The sequence below is a fragment of the Gopherus flavomarginatus genome, chromosome 3 (genome assembly GCF_025201925.1).
Source record: "Gopherus flavomarginatus isolate rGopFla2 chromosome 3, rGopFla2.mat.asm, whole genome shotgun sequence".
In the NCBI taxonomy this organism is placed as follows: Eukaryota; Metazoa; Chordata; order Testudines; family Testudinidae; genus Gopherus; species Gopherus flavomarginatus.
In genome coordinates this window covers 224,172,427-224,196,605 of record NC_066619.1, presented here as the reverse complement: position 1 = coordinate 224,196,605, position 24,179 = coordinate 224,172,427, and the positions used below count along the sequence as shown (strand labels likewise).

The 24,179-nt window shown below is 40.7% G+C and overlaps 1 protein-coding gene across 1 annotated transcript in view; it reads left to right on the top strand.

Moving 5' to 3' along the window:
• The window catches only part of SORBS2 (sorbin and SH3 domain containing 2), a 240,325-nt gene that overhangs the window by 92,451 nt on the left and 123,695 nt on the right, over positions 1-24,179 (top strand). The window contains exon 3 of the mRNA XM_050947268.1: positions 21,732-21,824. Coding sequence (XP_050803225.1) covers positions 21,732-21,824 — 93 coding nt within the window. The remainder of the gene's footprint in view (positions 1-21,731; positions 21,825-24,179) is intronic.

The window sequence follows — 24,179 nt, the reverse complement described above, 5'->3', positions numbered from 1 at the left end:
TTCTAAATAAAATTTCCTTTACTGGGAAAGCTGTAGGCAGACTCTGAATGTAAAAAATATTTTATTCATGTCACTGTTTCCTTCTGCATCTATAAAAATAGTCAGTAAATTGTACATAACCCTGTCAGCTTGTATAGCTGTTTTGAAATTTTCTCCCTCATGCTTGTGTATGGTTCATTTTCAGAAATACATCCTGAAATTCCCCATGTTACTTAAAGTGTTTGAGATACATCTTGGGGAGAGGGGGAAATAATGAGGGAGACAGTAACTGCAGATTTTGAATTTAAGTACAAAGGTCAAGATCAAATTGTTGTTTTTTGAGTGCACAGCTAGTCAAATGCCTTGTTAAACTTTTCTTTTAAGTGCAAATAAAGTGATGGAGGTGAGAAGACAAACCTCTGACATCAGCACCATGCAATGGCTTAAGGCATTTGTGGTTGTTGGTTGTTTAGCAAGTGGTACTGTATACTGTAATTGAAATAAGCCAACTTACCTAGAGGTTCTTTAAAAACTCAATTCAGGGTAATACCAAAAGGACAGTCAATTCATTTTCACTGAATCTCAAAGTACAGAATCCCCCATAGATGGTACTGTATTAAGTAGTCAAGGGGAAAAGAGTGACTTTCAACAGTAAATGTGTTCATGAGAAGCTTCTACACTGGGACTGCCTAACCCCTGTGTGATTATGCAGTAAAATATAGTCCTGCTTGTCTAGGGGTCCCATATCACACAGTTATCAGCGTGTTGCCCTATATCTCCTGCCTGCTGTACTGTGTGACTCCAACAGCACTAGGCCATTCATTGCAGAGATTGAGGCCCAGATTCTCATTGTGTTCCAAAAGTGGGCACAGCTGGAGATGGGGTACAAAGGAGGACCCCAACCTTGAGATCAGTTCTGTGCTAGCTGGATCCTTGGCTCGCTAGTCCTGAATGTTAGTTGGCTATGGCCCCAAGGGCAAGGGGGGACTTTCTACCAGTTAGCCCATAACACATCCACTTCATCAGGGGTTGGGAGAGGATGATGTAAGAATCAGCCATACCAACACTGACAGCCAGGGATTCCTTCATATTGGAATAGCCAGTTAATATAGCCTTCCAGCTGCTTTGAGCAGCACTAAGCAGTTGGAGCAGGGGCTGAGGATCCGGCCCTGAATTCCTAATTCCCTTCCACACTCATCCCACTTGGATAGTCATGTTTTAGCTCCACCTCCTGGTCCCTGGTATAGGGAAGAATCACCAAAAGGAGGAGGTAAGGGTGCCAGCGAGAAGATGGTTAGGATGAGGGTTGTCCTGTATGGAATCTCTGGTTGGGGCTACACGTAGCTTACTGAGAGAGCTGAATGAAATGATTCCTGAAATATGAATAGCTAATCCACCAACAAGGACCAAACCCTGCTTCTCATACCCACTCCCCTAGATTCAGATAGCGATCAACTTCCTCCTCCAGAAGATCTGCTCTGCTGGGTGGGGGAAGAGTTGGGTCTTATTGGTCTTGCTGAAGATCTTGCTAATGGGAGGAGGAAATCTAGCCTTGCAGTGCTTCTTCCCCTAAAGAGCATATGACTAGGGGAGGAAGAAAGGGATTACACTTTAAGTTCCTTTTCCAGAATATACTACAGCTTAGCTCTGCTTCCCTGCTTTTTGTTTCTCTTCCTTAGAGGGACACTTTGTTTTTTTTTGCCAACCACTAACTTCTACATACAGCTAGAAATTGTAGTTTAGACATACTCATTCCACCTACTGCAGTGACAGAATATATGTAAGGAAGAGAAGGCTTCCTTCCTCAAAGACATTTTCACATTTCAGAAACCACTTTCATTGTGCCTGATACAGTGTATCTACAAAATGATGTGCTGTCTTTCCTCCATGAAGTAGAGCACATTAAGCTGATGGTATTGGATGAAAACCTCCCATCTACAATTCTTTAGAGCAGTGATACTCAGACTGAGGCTCCCGAGCCACAAGTGGCTCTTTAATGCGTCTCCTGGGGCTCTTTGCAGCACATGATATTCACACGTTGTGTGATTTAACTATTAACCAATCTAAGTTACGAACCCCAGGATACGATACTATGTTATTAACCAATTGTCATGGATAAAATAATAATCCTTGGTCAGTCATTTTGCTGTGAGGGGAAAGGAAAAAAATAACATATACATGCTATTCAAGTCTTGCATTTTAATAGAGTCATAGTTAAAAAACAGGTCATTATTAGTAGTATTGTCTTTTACAACTAGGTTATCTCAGATTTTTATCCTCCTTTGTCTTGTAATTTAGTAAAAATAATACATATATAATTTAGATATCCCTCATCTTCTTGCAGCCATCCACATAAGTTCCGCATAAGTTACCCCTCCTTCCCCACTCAGATCCCAGAAATCCCTTCCCCCATTCCCATTGTCCCCATGGATACTCCCCAGAAACCTAGCTGTCTCAGGCTTCTTTACTAAGCTATCCAGCTACACTCAGACACCCTCCGCAACCACTGATACCCTCAGCCACCACCATCCTGTACCTCCTGGACATACCCACAAAACTCGGCTTCCCCTCACTCCAACTTTTAACCCAAGTCACTGATCTTGCTCCTATTTTACCTTCAGGCATCTACACAAACACAATTTCCCTTTACTAACCCCTAGATATATCAACAACTCCCCCTCACCTCCAATATTTCTAGTTGCTCGCATCATCTGCCCAGATACCCCGACAAACCCAGCTGCCCCAATTTTCCCCACTCGGGATGCAGCTACTCACCATACACCTTTCCATACCCAGGCATCTGCCAGAGTTGCCAACTTAGTGCAGCCTCTTCTCCCACCACTTCCTGGGACAGAGTTTATTGGACTTAAATTTAAGTTTATGGTAATATACAAATTATTTGCTTGTGGTTCAGTTATTTCATTACATTATTAGTATATTTGAAATTACTTTGCATAAAAATCACATATGAAGCTGTGCAAAAATTGACAGCTGTGAGGACTGGCCCCACAGTCAGAATTTGAAAGCTAAAATAACAGAAACCTATTAGATCATTTTCTTGTGATACTTTGGCTACTTGGTTCCACTTAGCCTAAATGACTTTAATGGGAGTTGAAGTGCTCAGTTCTTTGCAGGATTGGGCAATATGGCCATGGGCCAGCAAAGCAGTGAAGTAGATGCTGAACTTTAAGCACCTAAGTAGGCCCATGGGTCTACTTCAGCATGTGCTTAAAATAAATGCTTTACTTCATTGGGGCCTAATACAGGCCCTCTCACTGTCCCATCGCTGCAGTGTAACTACACTGTACATTAACTAAATCCAAATGAAGAAACAAAACCTCTTTGTACCTTTTCTTATCACTTATTCATATTTTTGTCATTTTCAGTATTTTTTGTTAACTTATACACATGCGTAAACACAATCCATAGATATGTTTTTTTCTTGCCTTGGTTTGGATGACAGTGGTATGCCTGTGAGCTCACTGTCAAATGAATTTTCATATAAGCCGTAGCTTTGTACACTCTATTTTCTGAGGACTGCGGCAGGGCAGGGATTTCTTGTCTTCACAGCTTCATATGTGAGTTGCCACTGACATGATCTTATCATTTGCAATTTGTCATGCTACTTTCTGTGCCACCTGTTGCTGCAGTCTCATCTCCCCCATCCCTCTGCCATTGGCTATGGGTCTGAAACAAATCTTCTGAGGATTATGGAAAAACCTAAAAGAAGAAAATAAAATTAACAGGCATCACCCTTTCCCATGACTTTTGACTCTGCAAGTTCTGGGTACCAGCAAAACCTGAAATGGAAGCACCAATTGGCACTACTTATACGTTCTGGTGCTATTGCTAGTGTTAAGTCCATCACTGCTATACAATCCAGCAAAATAACTGGTTTTAGTGCACTGCAGCTGCCTGATTAAAAACATTATTGTATGCTGTGGTGTTATAACTATGTTGGTCCCAGGATAATTAGAGAGACAAGGTGGGTGAGGTAATACCTTTTTTATTGGACCAATTTCTATTGGAGAGAAAGACAAGCTTTTGACCTACAGAGAGCTCTTCTTCAGGTAATTTCCCAGACCTGAAGAGGTGCTCTGTGTAAGCTTGGAAGTTTGTCTCTCTCACCAACAAAAGTTGGTCCAATAAAAAATGTTATCTTATTTATCTTGTGTCTCTGATTTTAAAAAAAAAGTGATTTTTAGAAAGAGCTCACATTTTCCACTTTTTCTTTCTCCTCCATTAAATATATAAAGTGGCAAACCATAATACAGCTATTGAAGAGAAAAGGCCAGGAGAATTACCTGACTCTTTAATCCCCACTAAAACAATTGCCTCCTCATTTGCAAAAAGGGTTCTGAGCACCTGGTAGTGACTCAAGTATGTTGAGAGAAAGTGCAGTAGAACAGCTTCCACAGTGTTTGAACTGATTTTGACTACCCCATTCCTAGGGTGTAAATTCAGTGATTAATTTGCTCTCTACCCCTAGTTTTGGAGATACTTTATCCACCAGGCTACAGTCCATGGTAGGAGCTCAAGCGGTGAATCTGTCAAACAAGATTAATGCAGATCTGACTCCCCCTTCCTCTCACAAATCTGGAAAGCCCCTTCCCTCGCCACCCACCCCTCAAACATCTGGATGTTGCTGACGACCTAACAAAAACAAAATAAATCACTTGCTTGCCAGATCACATACATGTACACTGCTGCTTCACCATCTGCAACCAGTAGTAAGTGGCCATTGCTTCATTTACCGAAGATGGTTTTGGTGGAATCGGGGGAGGTAAAGAATCCATTATAGTGATGATGGCTGTAAAGGGGGTGCATTCTGGAATTCACTTGATGAAAATAAATTATCTGCCATAAAATCATATTTTCTGTTTGCTAACTTTTGTACTTCTGGGAGAAGGGTAGGGGATAAATGAGAGAGATGTATTTGAACTCATGAAAAAAGCGTCAGACCCTTACATTTCTGGATGGCATCCATCCATCTTGTGGAAATAGTGCTGAATGCTTATGAGAAAGTATTTGATTCGGTCAGTTATGTTCACACAATTCACTTGGGGTTCTTAAAACCAAGAACACATTTTTACAGGTAACTGATCCATCAAATGATACGCTAATAGGGAACAGGTTTTTGTTTGTTGTATATAGTAGTTGTGAATATTGTCTGATCTGCCTTTTTCATCCCAAAAGAAAAAAAAGAGTGTTAGTGATAAATGACCATTACTAGGGCTGTCAATTAATCACAGTTAACTGGTGATTAACTAAAATTCATTGTGGTTTAAAAAGTTAATTGTAATGAATCGTAGTTTTAATCGCACTGTTAAACAATTAGACTACCGATTGAAATGTATTAAATATTTGTGGATGTTTTTCTAAATTTTCAAATATATTAATTTCAATTACAATACAGAATACAAAGTATTCAATGCTCACTTTATATTATTATTTTTTATTACAAATATTTTCCCTGGGAAAATGATAATAAAAGAAACAGTATTTTGCAGTTCACCTCATACAAGTACTGTAGTGCAATCTCTTTATCGTGAAGATGCAACTTACAAATGTAGATTTTTTTGTTACATAACTGCACTCAAAAACAAACCAATGTAAAATTTTAGAGCCTACAAGTCTACTCAGTCCTAATTCTTGTTCAATCAATTGCTCAGACAAACAAGTTTCTTTACATTTGCAGGAGATAATGCTGCCTGCTTTTTGTTTACAATGTGATTGAAAGTGAGAACAGGCATTCGCATGGCACTGTTGTAGCCAGCATTTCAGATTCTTAAACCTTGGGTTGACTGCTGTAGCTATTTTTAGAAATCTCACATTGGTACCTTCTTTGCATTTTTTCATATCCAGGGCTGGCTCCAGGGTTTTTGCCCCCCCAAGCGGCAGGGAAGTATGTAAAGAAAAAAAAAAGCCACGATCGTGATCGGCAGCACTTCAGCGGCAGCTCCACCGTGCCGCTTTCTTCTTCAGCAGCAGCTTTTTCCCTCCAAGACGGGCGTGCCGCCCCTTCCCCTTGGCCGCCCCAAGCACCTGCTTGCTGTGCTGGTACCTGGAGGCAGCCCTGGTCAGATCTGCAGTGAAAGTGTTCTTAAAAATGAACAACATGTGCTGGGTCTTCATCCGACAATGCTATAACATGAAATATATGGCAGAATGCAGGTAAAACAAAGCAGGAGACATATAATTCTCCCCCAAGGAACTTGGTCACAAATTTAATTAACACATTTTTTTTTTAATGAGTGTCATCAGTATGGAAGCATGACCTCTGGAACGATGGCTGAAGCATGAAGAGGCATACGAATGTTTAGCGCATCTGGCAAATAAATACTTTGCAATGTTGGCTACAGAATTGGAATTGGAAACGTTTCAGAAAAAAACAACAAAAATTATTAGGGATATGGAACGGCTTCCGTATGAGGAAAGATTAATAAGACTGGGACTTTTCAGCTTGGAAAAGACATGATTAATGGAGGTTATGACTGAATGTGGAGAAAATAAATAAGAAAGTGTTATTTACTCCTTCTCATAACACAAGCACTAGGGGTCACCAAATGAAATTAACAGGCAGCGGATTTAAACAAAAGAAAGTATTTCTTCACACAACGCACAGTCAACCTGTGGAACTCTTTGCCAGATCATGTTGTGAAGGCCAAGACTATAACAGGGTTCAAAAAATAGATAAATTCATGGAGGACAGGTCCATCAGTGGCTATTAGCCAGGATGGGCAAGGATGGTGTCCCTAGTCTCTGTTTGCCAGAAGCTGGGAATGAGCAACAGGGAATGGATCATTTGATGATTACCTGTTCTATTCATTCCTTCTGGCATTGGCCACTGTTGAAAGACAGGATACTGGACTAGATCGAGCTTTGGTCTGACCCAGTATGTCCGTTCTTACAGTCTTAAAAGTGCCGTGTGAATGCCTGTTCTCACTTTCAGGTGCCTGTGTAGCATCCTGAATGGACCAGATAGAAGAGAGACTCTAGCCCCTGAACCATTAAATAACATTACAGTTGTGACACAAACTGTCTGTACTGGAGAAATTCAGTTCAAGTTTGTCCTTATCTCAGATCAGTGTGATAAACACAGGCATCGCATCAGGAGTTAAGGGCAACATGCTGGATTTAATTTAGAATGTCCTTTCTTCTCTTTGGTTGTTATTTCCTTGTTTAATATTTATTTGTTTGCTTGTTTGTATTTGTTGATATTTGTTCTCGCGGTTGTTTGTTTTTAAATGTCATAAAGAGTAAGAATACGCAAGCCCAAGACAATCAAACTGTTCTTGCTTCCTGGATTAATGTATTTATAATTTGTTTCTGTGCGTATTATTTCTGCACAGCTGGGTGCATTTGGAAACCTTCCTGTGTTAGGGCCTGATCTTGCATCTATTAAAGTAAATGGGAATTTTACCATTGATTTCCATGGGAGCAGGAACAGGTCCTAAATCGGAAGTTAGTACTGCAGCAACCAGTGGTGAAAATCACAATGTCAGTAAAAATATCCGTATTAAATTATGAATAAAGCTACACTTCTAGCACATTAATACTGGGGGGAAAGAGTTAATAACTTTGGCTGTTTAAAAAAAAGTGTTCCTAGTCTCTCTCTCTCTCTCTCTCTCTCTCTCTCTCTCTCTCTTTATATATATATATATATATATATATATATATATATAATATAATCTCCATCCGTCTATGGAAAAGCATCAAATAAAACCTGTAAACAGCTTTTTTATTTTATACATTTCTTTAAGTGAGCTGCTTTTTAGTTGATAATCTGGAGACCAAAAATCAATTGCAAATATCATTCCGATGCAAATGTTTACACCTGAGATACTAAACCTTTGAAAATAGGGTAGGTTATAATGGAAGTGTTGACTCAATTTTAACTTTAGAGGCAGGCACAAGTGATGCCAATTTAATTAAAGCCTGTGTTTAAAATAGGGCTAGCCTTGATATGACATTGATTCCACCAGTGTCTCCATCTTCACCCACCCTCCAAAAATACTGATGACATTTTGTACCACATACCATTGCATTGTGACAAATTAATAGATCATTTTGTTTTCTGCAGGAAAACTGAGGACTTTTATAACAAAACCTCCAGTGGCAAAATGAATACAGGTATGCTGTTTCTGTGAGATTTTTCTTTACTTGTAGATCATTTATTTAATAAGCAAACTAGGGCCCAACTTATTAAATGTTCATGCACAAATTACACTAAGCTGATATTGAAATTAAACTAAACAGGTTGTTGTTTTAATAGTATGTTTGTATATGTATATTTAAATGTACCGCATATAAAATATACATATATGTTTGTGTGTATATAGGAAATATGCATGTTTGTATATGTTATATATATGTGTGTGTTTATGTATATTTTATGTAAAAAAATATATATATATAATTATACCATGCATATATACGTTCTGCAGCACAACAGCATACATAATAGTCAAGGGAAAATAGCATCTTTTTATCTCTGGAAAACAGTACTATAATGCTTGCTTTTCTGTAAATATCCTATTATCATGGTTTATTATTAGATGGGTTTGAATATAAAAAGAGATTGCTATTTAATAAATTAGTGGCTATGTGTATCACAAATTGAATATGAACCAACAACGTGATGCAGTTTTAAAACTGGCTGGGGTATATTAACAGGAGACGTGTAAAACATAGGAAGTCATTGTTCTGCTCTACTTGGCATTGGTGAGGCTGAAGTTGTGTGTCCAGTTTTTGGGCACCACACTTTAAGCAGATGTGGACATATTGGAGAGAATCCAGAGGACAGCAACAAAAATTATAAAAGTTTTAAATAATATGGTCTGTGAGGAAAGGTTAAAAAACTAGTCACGTTTAATCTCGAGAAAACAGGCCTGGTAACAGTCTTCAGATATGTTAAGGGCTGTTATAAAGATGGCAGTGATCAATTATTCTCCATGTCCCCTGAAGGCAGGACAATAAGTAATTGAATTAAGCTTCAGCAAGGGAGATCTAAGTTAGTTTTGAGGAAAAACTGTCTAGAAGGATAAATAAGTACTGGAAAAGGTAACCAAGGGATGTTGTAAAATCTCTCTCATTGGAGGAATAGATTAAAGAAACACATGTTGGGGACTGTCTAGCCCAGTTTTGGGCAACCTGCGGCCCGCGGGCTGCGTGCAGCCTATCAGGGTAATGCACTGGTGGGCCACAAGACAGTTTTTTTACATTGACCGTCTGCAGGCACGGCCTCCCGCAGCTCCCAGAAGCCGCAGTTTGCCGTTCCTGGGAAGTGGCCACCAGCACATCCCTGCATCCCGTGCCACTTCCTGCAGCTCCAACTGGCTGTGAACAGCAAACCGTGGCCACTGGGAGCTCTGGGCAGCTGTGCCTGCAGACAGTCAATGTAAACAAACTGTCTCATGGCCCACCAGTGGATTACCCTGAAAGGCCGCAGGTTCCCCACTACTAGTCTAGCCTCAGCACAGGGGGATGGACAGTAGATGATCTCTCGAGGTCCTTTCCAATCCTATAAGTCTATGATTCCATATACATTTACATTATTTTTCAGGCTGCTATGGCAGAAATGTAAAATCTGGGCTTAACCAAAACACAAATTGTAGAATGTTTGTTTTATGGTCTATTACAAAGTACAAAGAAAAATTATAGCTTGATCCTACACTATTGAAGTCAATGGGAGTTATGCCACTGTCTTTAAATAGGGGCTGGATTGACCTGTACAGTAGATAAGTGAAATCCTGGCCCCATTGAAGTCAATGGCAAAATTCAGAGTTACTTCAACGGGGCCATGATTTCACCAAATGTGTATATAAATAGCTAATACCACACCATCAGTTTTACTCTTTGCTACGATACTAGAGATAGTGGATGCTCTGAACACAGTAATAAGCATCATGAGCAAATCAGCTCAAGTAACTTTTTCTTCATCTGAAGCTTGTATTGTTTTATATTCAGTAACTGGTGGGTCACACAAGAGTTTAATAAGGAAGACACTGTTTATTGTAAGAATATTCAGAATTTTTCTCTGCCCAGTTTTATACTTGCTTTCTTGTGAGAGCTGAAGTTACAGTAGAAATTTATAACCATATATTTATATATTTTTTAAAATTAAGGTAGTTATGAATCACTCCTTAGCTGATGGAATTATGGTGGGAGGTAACTCAACCAATCATCATCACCACACATATGACTACAATTCGATTGCATATTGCAGTCTCATGGGTTCAAATCTAGTAAATATTATTTTGTGGATCTCTCTCCCTATAAAAATGTCACATTTCATTGCTCTAATATCACAGATGTGACTTACAGGCTCCTCATGACATCATACTATGACATATGGGTTAATTGTTCTAACTTCCAGTGAGATTTTTGCTACAAGTTTCAATGTAGTTGGACTTTAATCCTAATGCCTCCAGAGCACACTTTGATAACCATCTACTGAAACCTCCTAGGATTCCCTAAATAAACATATCGTCATTAACTTAGCTGAACTTAAACCTATTGCACGTTTACAAATCCAGGAGCACATCACTTACTTGTGAACATCTATAGCAATTGTCCACAATTACCAGTTCCGCTAAAAGAAGAAATCACCCAATTGTTAGACCCCCAAGTTGGGCCCCAGGGCCAGACAACAGGTGCTCCGGCCTCCACCCCCCAACGGAATTTTCCCCCAGCCCCCAGAACTGCCACTGATCACATAGCTGCTCAGAAAGCAGAACTTGTAACAGGAAACAGCACCTTGCGGTCGGCCGACCTGAGGAGGGGAAGTTCCCCCACGACAGTCGCTTCCTGGGTAGAGATGCTGGGGCCCGATTGCCTCCCTTGTATGGGCATGAGCCACTCGCGACCCCGCAATTGGCTTATCATATATTATGACGAAAAATTCGTTATATATTGTCGGCCCCCTCCCGGGGATGGGTGGAGAGAACACGAATTCCCGTCGAACCGTATCCAGGCCTGATCACCCTGAAGGTCTCTCCCAGGCTCACGTGTTTCCTGAAGCCTGACTGCTTGCCGGCCGTAATGAAACTTTCGTGGTTTGTGTGTGTAAGTAGAATTAGCTGTTAAGTATAACTGTGCTGTCAGATAAGAGGCAAAGACTGGTTCCAGCCGCCCCAAGGCTCCTGCTAGGGGAAACCCGTTGACCAGGAAGCCTTGAAAGCAAGGGGGGCCAGTCAAGCCTCACTTCCTGTGTTTAGTGGGATTAGCTGCTGCATTTATGGTTAATAATAATACCAATATCACTTTTACTAACCCCTGGGACGACCTGCATAATTACTGGGACTTAGAAAAATACCAGGGCCAGCTTCTATTTGTAATTGTAGTGTTTGTGTTATTTGTTCTAGTATTATATTGTAAGCCCAAGTTGTAACTAATCGTGTGGTCCCTTATCCTTATCTGTGACTCATTTAATAAATCCTCAATCTTTAACACTACGACTGATTGCTTGCGTTATCCCCGTCACTACCCTTGGGCACTTGTCACCCCCCCCCCAGAGCATCCAGTGATCGAACCTCCGCCCTATTCCAACGCTCATTACCCGGTAGATAACGGGCACCTGGTGGCCATATCGGTGGAGCGAGGGGTGAGAGCAATCTGTAATCAACACCAATGTGACGAGGCAGCTGCCCCTTACTGGCTGGCAAAGGATTAATAGCAGCCCTTAGAGTGGCTGCACAGAACCCAGCCAACCAAAGGAAGGCTTAGAAGCAGCCAATCAGGCCAGAGAGGGTCATTTAAGGAGGACTGCAGGGCAGAGAGGAGCTGAGGGAGAAGGACTGGCTGCCTGTAGAGAGAAGTACCTGGGACAGAGCAGTGCTGAGCAGGGTCAGGGGAGCAAGCAGAGCTCCCGCCTGGCTGGCTCCCAGACTGAGACCTTGATACAGGGGCCGAGTAGGTGTTGGGCCTACCGGGAAGTGGCTCATGGATAGCAGGTAATGGCAGAGAGGGGAAGATGAGGCAGTGAGTGGCTGCTAGCTATAGGGTCCCTGAGTGATGGCCCAGAATAGTGGGTGGGCCTGGGCCCTCCCCCTTTGCCCCACTGGCTGTTGAGGGAAGTGGCTAGCCAAAGGACTGCAGTTTGCGCTTGAGCGAAGGGCTGGATTAGAGGCTGCAGTTCACCACTGCGGTGAGAGGCCAGGCGAAGGACTGCTGGTTCCCCCAGAAGTGGGGAGACAACAGAGTTGGGGCATGGCCGGAGGGCCGTGCCTTGAAGAGGACGCCATGGTCAGGAAGTGATGCGAGTCCCCACAGACAGCAGAGAGAGTGGAGAAGCAGTGATGGAGAGTGAGACACCACAAGAGGCAAGCATCCTGCTGATGGACTTAGCTAATTCCCAGAGCAACCAGCAGGAGGCGCCATGGTGGTGAGCACGACCCGTTATACCCAAATAAAGTAATAGTTCACATTTAATTCTATTGATGTAGTCTGCAACCCCATGAAAAAAACAAGCTGGATTAAGCATAAGTATTGAGAGTTATTCCTGGCATAGCCCCAGGAGTAGGATACTGAGACATCACTTCCACTAAGCATGAGAGCGGTTGAGATAAGCGATACTCAACATGGTGTACTTGGTTACATAGAGCTTCCCAACCCTCCTACACATGGCACCCTGAGTGCTGTTAAACCAAAATAATAGTGCAGCGACCATCTTGGATCTGTGGATTTACTAATGCTTCATAGCAGGAGTCTGTGCATGTACACAGCTGTAGGTATTAGGTACTACAGAGCTGTCACCGGTGTCTAGTAAAAACTGGGTCATTCCACAAACTACTGGTCTACTTGAAGGATCAATGGGTCCCCTGTAGCTCTGGTGAATCCTGTAAAGTCATTAGACTGGGGCAAATTAAGCTTAAAAAAAAGAAAAAGTAGGCCTGTTTCTTAGAGTAGACTCTTTCATGACAGGATACCTAGGGTATGTCTACACTACAGGATTATTCCGATTTTACATAAACCGGTTTTGTAAAACAGACTGTATAAAGTCGAGTGCACGCGGCCACACTAAGCACACTCGGTAGTGTGCGTCCATGGTCAGAGGCTAGCATCAATTTCTGGAGTGTTGCATTGTGGGTAGCTATCCCATAGTTCCTGCAGTCTCCCCCGCCCATTGGAATTCTGGGTTGAGACCCCAATGCATGATGGTGCAAAAACAGTGTCGCGGGTGATTCTGGGTAAATGTCGTCACTCATTCCTTCCTCTGTGAAAACAACGGCAGACAATCATTTTGCGCCCTTTTCCCCTGAATTGCTCTGGCAGACGCCATAGCACGGCAACCATAGAGCCCGTTCAGCTTTTTTTTACTGTCACCGTATGTCTACTGGATGTTGCTAACAGACGCGGTACTGCAGCTCTACACAGCAGCATTCATTTGTCTTTGCAACATAGCAGAGACGGTTATCAGTTGTTCTGTACCGTCTGCCATGCCATTGTAAATTGGCAATGAGATGACGGTTATCAGACGTTCTGTACCATCTGCTGCTGTCATGGGTGCCCCTGGCTGAGGTTGGCCCGGGGCACAAAGACAAAAATGGGAATGACTCCTCGAGTCAATCCCTCCTTTATGGTATCTAAAAATAGTCAGTCCTGCCTAGAATATGGTGCAAGTGTATTAGAGAACCAGTGTACTAGAGAACCAGAGAGCACAGCCTCTCCGTGTCAGATCCCGCAGAAATGATGAGCTACGTGCCATTCTAGGGGGTGCCCCTGCAACAACCACACCCATTGCTTCCCTGCTCCCCCAACCCTCCTGGGCTACCGTTGCAGTGTCCCCCCATTTGTGTGATGAAGTAATAAAGAATGCAGGAATAAGATACACTGACTTGTTAGTGAGATAAAATGAGGGGGAGGCAGCCTCCAGCTGCTATGATAGTCCAGGCAGGACATTAAACGGTGTGGGGGAGAGGAGCCTAGCCTCCCGCTGCTATGATAGTCCAGGCAGTACAGAATCTTTTCTTTACACCAGAAAGGGAGGGGGCTGATGGAGCTCAGCCCCCAGTTGCTATGATGAAGACGGTTACCAGCTGTTCTGTACCATCTACCGGGAATGACTGGGAGTCATTCCTATTTCTATCCAGGCACCCCCGGCCGACCTCACCTGAGGCCAGCCAGGAGCACTCACGGGCTGATGATGACGACAGATAGCAGTCTTATTGTACCGTCTGCCACTGGGGAGGGGAGGAGAGGGGAGAGGATACTGCTGTTCACTGCCGCAGCATCGCATCTACCAGCAGCATGCAGTAGACATAGGGTGACATTGAAAAAAGTCAAAAAATGATTTTTTTCCCTTTTCTTCCATGGGTGGAGAGGGGGGCAAACTAACGAGCTATACCCTGAACCACCCCGGGCAATGTGTTTGACCGTACAGGCATTGGGAGCTCAGCCAAGAATGCAAATACTTTGCTGGGGACTGTGGGATAGCTGGAGTCCCGAGTACCCCCTCCCTCCCTCCATGAGCGTCCATTTGATTCTTTGGCTTTCCGTTATGCTTATCACGCAGCACTGTGCTGTGGACTCTGTATCACGGCCTGGAGATTTTTTTCAAATGCTTTGTCATTTCGTCTTCTCTAACGGAGCTTTGATAGAACAGATTTGTCTCCCCATTCAGCGGTCAGATCCAGTATCTCCCGTACGGTCCATGCTGGAGCTCTTTTTGGATTTGGGACTGCATCGCCACCCGTGCTGATCAGAGCTCCACGCTGGGCAAACAGGAAATGAAATTCAAAAGTTCGCAGGGCTTTTCCTATCTACCTGGCCATTGCATCCGAGTTCAGATTGCTGTCCAGAGTGGTCAGAATGGTGCACTGTGGGATACTGCCCGGAGGCCAATACCGTCGATTTGCAGCCACACTAACCCTAATCCGATACGGTAATACCAATTTCAGCACTACTCCTCTCGTCAGGGAGGAGTGCAGAAACCGGTTTAAAGAGCCCTTTATATCTATATAAAGGGCCTCGTTGTATGGACGAGTGCAGCGTTAAATCAGTTTAACGCTGCTAAAATCAGTTTAAACGCATAGTGTAGACCAGGCCATAGACAATGAGAAACTGTGTGAGTATTTTCTCTCTTAACATTCTGTGAAGACTGGAATAAAATATCTGCCTGAGAGAGATCCTGGATACGTTGCCTCAGAACAATGTTTTCTTATGACAGCGTTCTCTTCTGATTGTGACAAATCTGTGTAAAGCTGAGAATATCTCCATGTTCCCCAGGGTAGCTTACTAATCAAATGTGTGCTTTCTTAAACTCTCTCACACTAAACAAGAGTGATCAGAAGAATATTAATGATAACTTAAAATGTATGAAGTGCTTTTCATCTAAAGATCTCTAAGTGCTTTAAAAATGTGGATAAGCGTCATTATTCTTATATGAGAGAGACAAGGTGGGTAAGGTAGTATCTTTTATTGGACCAGCTTCTGTTGGTGAGGGAGACAAGTTTTAGAGCCACATAGAGCTCTTCCTTGGGTCTAGAAAAAGAACTGCCAATGTCACAGCAAAATGGAAGACAGAGCAGATTGTTTAGCATACGTAGTTAGCACATATTTTAAGGGGCCATTCAAAGGAGAGTGGCCCATTAACACCTCTCCAGTCATAGGACAAAAAAGAGGGGGAAAGTGGGTCACAGACTGTTGTAATAAATCATAAATCCAGTGTCTCTGTTCAGTCCATGACTTTTGGTGTCTAGCAGAGTAATGAATTTAAGCTTCCAGGCTTATCTTTTGAAAGTGTTGTGAAGGTTTCCTTTGAGGATGAGGACTGAGAAGTCAGATAGGGTGATCACTTTGTGACAAGTGTTCTCCCACAGGTAATAGGGTATTTTGGTCTTTTATCATTTTCTATATGAGTTCATTCAAGAATGTAGCGATTGTCTGGTTTCACCCACATAGTTGTTATTGGGGCATGTAGTGCACTGGATGAGGTACACCACCTTGTGATGGGTATGTGTAGGACTCATGGATGTTGAAAGCAGTATGCAAATATTGATATTGTCTTTTGGCACAGAAGGATAATGAATGGTCTAAGTTAATTTGCGAAAACAAATCCTTGGTGTCCACCCATAAATATTTTAGTCAGGAGTTTTACAGGGATAATATGCTTGGTAAATGCATCTAATTTTAAAATGATTGAACAAGTCAGCTGCTAGCAAATGAAGCACATAAAAAGCAGCCAGGGAAAGAGAGTACGCAATTCTGGAAGGCTGCAAAACATAGATGCATTAACTTTATTAAGGTAAGTCATCACATGATGTACCTCCTAGCAATTTATCCAATTTGTCTGGAAGCAAGAACAGAAATACTTGGTCCCTGTAGCGTCTCTGACTCGCCATAAAGTCACTTTTGGTTAAATTAAGGAAATTATATTATCTTGATCCTCCAAGTCAGCCCTCTTTTATAGAACTTAATACAATTATGATTTGTATTTTGGTAGGACCTAGGGACCAACTGAAAACAGGGCCCCATTTCACTGGGCACTGTACAAAGTAATAGTGTCTACCCTAAAAAGCTCAAGATCTAAATAGACAAGACAAACCAAGGGGAGGGGAAAGGGATGGTTTTTTTTTTCTTTTTAATTCTTTAGGTGGAGGATTAGCAAGGGAAAATTAGCTAAACAGAAAAGCAAAAGAAAAGAGGAGGGAGGCTTAGGAAGGGGAGAAGAGGGAGCGAAGGAAGGAAGGAGGGGAGCACTCAGGGCAGGTAGAGTTAGACTGAGATGATGAAGAGACTGTGGGTGGAGGGCTGGAACAAACAGTCAATGTCTAGAGCAAAAACTGGCGAAAACAGTCTAATAACATCATCAATATCCAACAGTTCCTTCTACAGAACCTGCTGCCATTGCTTCTGTGTCTGCTCCCATAGCCATTGTTTCTCTGACCCTTGGTGTCTGGCTTCTGCCTAGAATTTCTTTCTTCCCACAGCCCATATGACTCAGGAAAGGGGGATGCAATGTGGATCCTAGTACTCCCAGAGGAAAATGAGGGCCATCCTTGCACAGAGCTAGACAAGGGAGCAGAGGGGTGCCACCAGCTATCTTTCACTCTCCTTTCTCCCATCCCCGAAGTTGTAATACCTATTAAAGCTGATTGTTTGTCTGCTCTTTCAATGGGAGTGGCATGTGCAGAGGGTTTGCAAGAGCCTATGATAGCATCTCATCAAAATGGGATAGGATCTCCTCCTGATCAGAGCTGAGCATGCTATTCAATGAACAGGTTATCCAGTTATGAATTACTGCTTAATGTTTATGTTATGTTAATGCCTAGAAGCCTAATCAGAATCAGGGCCCATTATGTCGGTGTTGTAGAAAATATGATTGCTACACCAATGGATTTATAAGAAAACAAGAGACATGAAGGACTGATGAGATGGAAATTGTATATATAAATAAAAGATACATGGGTATAATTTTGTACACATATAAACATTTTAAATAAGTGTATATAAATATCAGATATCCTAATTTGCCCCTCAACATAGAAGTTAAGTAGTATGTGGGTTACAGCAGACATGGATAATCAATCAATGAATTAAGCCCATCTTCCTGTTTGTGAGTTAACTACAAAGAGACTTCTTCTCATCCCAAAGCATCTTTACAGATTTGGGGAGCAGTACAATATAACCATTCATTCCTGTCCATGGCTTGATCCTCCTTTAAGCCTAGCCAGATCATGTCTTTTTGTGTACAATGTCCCACCATTTAGTCAGTAGTTGGCCTCTAGGTCTGACTGACCTTTGTTGCATTTTCATTATTTTCTTTAGCATTCTATCATCTGGTTTTTTTTCTACAGTGTCTCCACCACTGTAATCTTTTTCATTGCAGCCAATCCTGTACCATGATTTCCCATCCTACTCTACTTCTAACTTCATTTGTCTTCAACTCATTTCACATTCTATCTGCCATCTTTCAAAAAACTCTCATCTCTACCACGTCCAGGCTTCTGATGTTTGTTTCATCTAATGCAGCTGCTTTCAGTCCATACAATAATACTGTTAGTACACTGGTTTGATAAATTTCACTTTGGTACCAAACAAAGGATTTTATCAGTCCATAATTTCATCAATTCCTGTACAATATTTGTAGCTAAAGCACATCTCCTTTTAACCTGATTCTTGATGGAATTGTCGGCACTGATCAAGCTTCCTAGATACTCATAAGATTTTACTTGTTCTACAACTTCACTGCTGCTGCATTTCAACACTTTTCCAATGTACATCCACTTTGTCCTCTTGGCATTTATTGTAAATCCAAGTTCACTACACCAGTGTGCCAAGGTTGTGAAGAATATCATCATTAATTCAAATGTGGCTGCCAATCACACAATGTCAACTGCATAAATTGAAAAGCATAACTCTAGATCACCTAATGTCACACCCTTCAAGTTGTCTACCATTTTTAACATCCAATTTAAGAATATGATGAAAAGTGATGGTGATTCCATATACCATTTCTTACGCCAAACTTTGACTTCAATCAGATGCTTAATTTTCCACCAATTTCTGCAGAGACTTAGATTTTTATAAATAAATTTGTAATGAAGGATTATCCAACAAACACGAGCATTCCATAAGCAGAATTATTGGTGCATAAAATGTTTATGGATGTCTGGTGGAGCAGAGGCATGTGGGATGATGCAATATGAAATAAGTTTTGAGACATAGGCGTGGTGGAGTAATGTAGGGCCTAGAAGATGAGAATGAGCTGTTTGATAGTTGTATAATTTGAAAGGCATACACAAAGTTTCCATTGAATTCAATCAGAGACCCTGAGCAAGCATTGCAAGATTGTGTCCAAGATGAATAAAAGAAAAATATTTAAAATTCTAATATCATACAAATATGTAGAATGTATGGTATCTGTACTGTATTTTGATATATTCAACATTAGTCAATATCTAGTTCAATATTGCTTATGTTTATATGCACAGTGTGTTCCTATAAATAGATATCTATGTTTATATAGATACATCATATACATACATTGTATATTGCAATGTATACATTTTTCTATGGATAATGGGATATGTAAGAGGCAATGTCAAACATATCATTAGATAATGGGCCAAATAGAGCCCTGCTATATAACTTCATTGATTCTGCCAAAGTTTTGTAGACAGAGATTTCTTTTCCAGGTGTCTTGCTGATGGGTCATGACCATATGCTCAAGAGGTCTAGCTGGTGGCCATATTTGGGGTCAGGAAGGAAATTTCCCCTGGGTCAGATTGTCAGAGACCCTGGGGTTTCACCCTCCTTTGTGGCATGGGGCATGGGTCGCTTGCTGGTTTGAACAAGAATAAATGGTGGATTCTCTGTAACCTGAAGACTTTAAATCAAGATTTGAGGACTTCAGTAGCTCAGTCCCATGTTGTGTGCCTATTACAGGAGCGGGTGGGTAAGGTTCTGTGGCCTGTGATGTACAGGAGGTTGGACTTGATGATCATGATGGTCCATTCTGGCTTAAATTCTATGAGTGTAAGTTTTACAAGGAATGTGTTTGGGATAGTGTTTCTTGAAATTATAATAGTGAAATATTTGTTCAGAATGACATATTGTAATTATTTGCTGAGTTTACTTTGGCTTGGAGATGTAGTGGTCCAACCTGCCTCATTCTCGTGCAGTGTCAGCAGCATTGTGTCTTTCCCCGAATGGCAGTCTACATCCTGTTCCCGTTTTCCTGCTCTGAAACTAAATTAAAACATTTCTAGAAAAATACAATAAAGCTTGTATTCCATTTGATTAGACAATGTGACAACACACATCAAAATCAAATACCAGACTATTGGCATTTACTAATCAAATAGAGTATTCTTTCAACATACTTGCAATACTTTCATATTAGAGAAAAATAGATATGAATACAATATGGTAATGAGATGCAATGAAATAATAAGGACTTACTGTATTACTCTTTGAATTCTATGATCAGCAGTTGCAATGGGATCTGTCATCTCATGTTAGTCAAAGGGAAAGGACAAGAATGAGAAACATTATAGTAAATTATGTCTCTGATGTCATTTATGTCAGTAATTTCCTGCAAACGTGCAGGTGTGATAGCCATTTCCCTTTCTTTCAGATGCATAATACAGATTATTAATTCCAAGCAATACATTGTTTAGGATTATTCCACTTATTAGGTGGCTGAAATCACTTGACCTTTTGCCTCATGTCTCAGAACTGGAGGTGACTTGATAGACTTAAACCTGAGGACAGCAAGTCAGATATTTGTCAGCGTCAGCGACAGTTTAACACACCATGCCACAAGGTTCAATGCCAATACACTCTGAAATTTCCATTGGAATGTCTGAGTCAGTTTACAGATACCTGGAGCATTAACCTTTTGACCTAGGCTAAAGATGCCCCTGTGGTTCAGCTCACACCTGATGTATATAATAATCTCAGATAGATAAATATCATTTATGTTTAAACATTGTTGTCTATCACAGAGCTTTTCTGAAAATTGTAGGGTGGGATTTTCCAAGAGGCTTTAAGACACCCAACTCTCAGTGATTTTAAGTCTCATCGACTTTAGCTCCTTTGAAAATTTCAGCCAAAAAGAATTATAAGGTAAAGAATTTTAATACAAGCAAAGAGCAGCGAAAAAGCTGATTCTAAATAGAAGTACTCAAGCAGAATATTTTCTGAACTGTTTTTGCAAATATGATAGAGAACGGTGATTGCCCCATAATGAAAGGTCCAATCCCATGACATGCTAACTGTTACCAATAACAGTGATACAGTGCCTGTCGGCATAGAATCTCCATACAGTTTCCAGCCCTCAGTCTGTAGGAGAGAAAGAAGAGGGGAATAAATGGAGAAGAAAAGGCTTATCTGAGATTTTCCCCTAACTCCCCAAGTGCTGAGGAGGGAGACGATTGTGTGTTCTGATTTCTTCACAATGATCTTAGATCTTTCCCAAACTTTTATTTTGTGTCATAGTAGAGAGAGCACCTTGCGTTAATCTCCACTTACTCTCCCAGAACATTGCTGGGCTCCAGAGGCAAGAACATCAATCTTCCATTAAGAAGAGCTGCCAGAATGAGGAGTCTTTAAAAAGAAGAACAGGGATATAGTCTCCCTCCTCTTCCATACTTAGGAAAAAATGAGCAATTTTTGTCACTTCTGTTTAAAATATTCTCTATAGATCCAGAGTACACTACAAAAACACTGTCATGCCATAAAACATAAGCCTGTCTTGCAAATGTGTCTTTCTTGTGCGAACAATAAAATGACTTTACAGTGCTGATTATTGACAAGTATTATGCAGCTTTTAATCCATCATCTTGATTAACTATTTGTGCGTTATTAGCTATACGTAAAGCTAAGATTTTGTCCATTTTTATTAAAAGTCGTGGGCAGGATGTGGGCAATAAACAATATATCACGGAAGCCTGAGCCCCTCAGCATGGGGCTAAAGTCATGGAGATCACATAAAATCACAGAATCCATGACCTCTTTGACCAACTCGTAGCCTTAGCTCCTCATAAGCAGCTCTTCTGGCACCTGAATGCACACATTGTCACAATGTATTATGTACTGAATACTTACCATATTAGATATCCTGAGCTCCAGGAAACCTACAGTGTATTCTGCTAATCTGTGGGTTTTAAAAACACACAACTATCAGCAGCAGTTCCTAACTGCACATGTTTTTGATGTACGTTTGGCATATCTTACACCATGTAATATGTTGCATGTGCTTGCTTCCTTTGTCTTGGGCCTGTGTCTATATCGTTTTGTGCTTCCAGATAGCGGTGGCTGTGCTCGCAAACGTGCTGCAATGTCTGTCACTTTAACAGCTGTGAAGAGAGTTCAGAGTTCTCCAAACCTATTGGCTGCAGGTATAACTAACCAGTGGGATATCACCCTTGAAGGGCTTTCTGTAACATTGTATGTTTCTGTAGAATTAGTCTGCCAGGAGGGTAATCAAAATGGCTACTCCACTGGCAAGGTCTAATTTATATAGTTTTATGAAGCCAACATCTCTGAACATATTTTGTTCCTGAAAATGTAATCTTATTTTTCATCTAGCTATATGTAGTAGTCATTGAAGGATAGGTGAAACCTCCTGGGAAATTTTGAAAAGCTGATTTAATTAAAAAAAATGTTGCCTCTGTGACAAGTATTTTGGGTATTTTCCCTTTCTTCGTACCTGCCCAATCTTAGTCCCCTATTTTGTTAATAGGAGAACTTGCCTGAAAACTGGAGTTTGTTTCTTAATATCTCAGTGGCTTCTGTGAAAGTTTTAATTCTCTGCTCCCAGTGTTTCAACCAGTTTAAGACTATTGTACTATCACAAATGGAAGATTATAATTTCAGTTGTGAAATAAGTAATAGGAGCCAAATACTTTTATGAAACAAAAATCCTATTTTCAAGAGAATGTTTCAAGACATTTAAAAACAGAATAAAAAAACAGAAAATATTCAATAGAGGTAAAACTATTTCTTAATTAGAGGACTATATTGAGAGCTAATTAAGGAAGTAAAACTTGAATGCATATCTGTTGACCACATTCAATGATGACTTAAATCATAATGTAAATTACATGCTAGGTGTAAATAGGGCAGAAAACCCATGTGATTACCTTGCACCAGTTTGGCATTCAGTGGCTGTTCCAAACAAGTGTAATACACAAAGGAGGCAGAAGAGTGAGGGAATGAGAGGTCTAAGATGAACCCTCAGCAAGACCCCCATTTTATTTACTCCAGTGTTCCATTGCATCGTTGTGGTCATTCAACTAGAAAAAATTGTCAAAAACCTTGAGGGTAGAACTGTAAAGATTCTTCACAGAATGAGTTCACAATTTTTCACAACACCTTGGAGTTTATCATAAGATATACTGATGAAAAAATGGACACAAATCTGACATCAGGAATCATAACATTCAAAAACCAGTAGGAGAACACTTCAACCTCTCTGGTCACTCAGTAACAGACTTAAAGGTGGCAATTTTGCAACAGCAAAGCTTCAAAAACAGACTCCAACGAGAAACTGCTGAGCTTGAATTAATATGCAAACTAGATACCATTAACTTGGGCTTGAATAGAGACTGGAAGTGGCTGGGTCATTACACATATTGAATCTATTTCCTCTTGTGTATCCTCACACCTTCTTGTCAGCTGTCTAAAATGGGCCATCTTGATTATCACTACAAACGTTTTTTCTCCTGATTTATAGCTCATCTTAATTAATTACCCTCTTACAGTTGGTATGGCTACTTCCACTTTTACATGTTCTCTGTATGTGTATAAATATATCATCTTACTATATGTTCCATTCTATGCATCTGATGAAGTGGGCTGTACCCTACAAAAGCTTATGCCCAAATAAATTCGTTAGTCTCTAAGGTACCACAAGTACTCCTGTTCTTTTTGAATGTTTAAACAGATTTTCAAAAGTAGCTTCCACACTTTGTCACCAAAGTGATACTACTATAGCAATTACAATGTATCTCATCCTGAATGCATACTAGCACATTCAATTGAAGAGTCTCCATCTGCACAGATCTGGTTAAAAGGCTGTCAGAAAATGTAAACCTCTGTATTAGAGATAAATACCATAAATGGCCATAAAATTTCACTCGTGACTGAAACTTACTATGCTAACTGTGAGCCTGCCAGTTTTTCTGGAGTGGTTAAAATGCACAAAAGATAAAGAACAGTCATTTTATAACATTTGTACAATTCCAACACACAAAAACAGCTTTTGGTATTTTTAGCTTTGTTTATAGATGGTCTAAATTGTGGACTAGCTCTAAAAATAAATACAAAATAGGAAAAGTTTATTTTTATAAATTTCACTAGTCTAGATGTGATCATCTAATCCACAAGGACAAGAATCTAACTGAAATGAATGGGACTACTTCAAAATAAGATGGTACTCGTGTGAATAAGGGTAGCAGAATTGGGCTTTTAGCGCGTTGTTTTGTGTGTATCTATTATAGACTTCAGAAAATGCATATTATTGGCCTGATGTTTCAAAACACCTCTTGCAAAGTCAGTATGGTTTATCATGTAAATCTGCAAGCTGAGACTTTAAAAGGTCTTGTTTACTGTACTTAATAGTCCATAAAGGTAGTGATGGTCCATAGTGCCAACTTACTTAGATAATTTTGGTTAGATAATTTACTTAGATAATTTTGGATTATTAACCTACTGGATTGGATTGTTGCACATGAAGAATCCGTATGAATTTT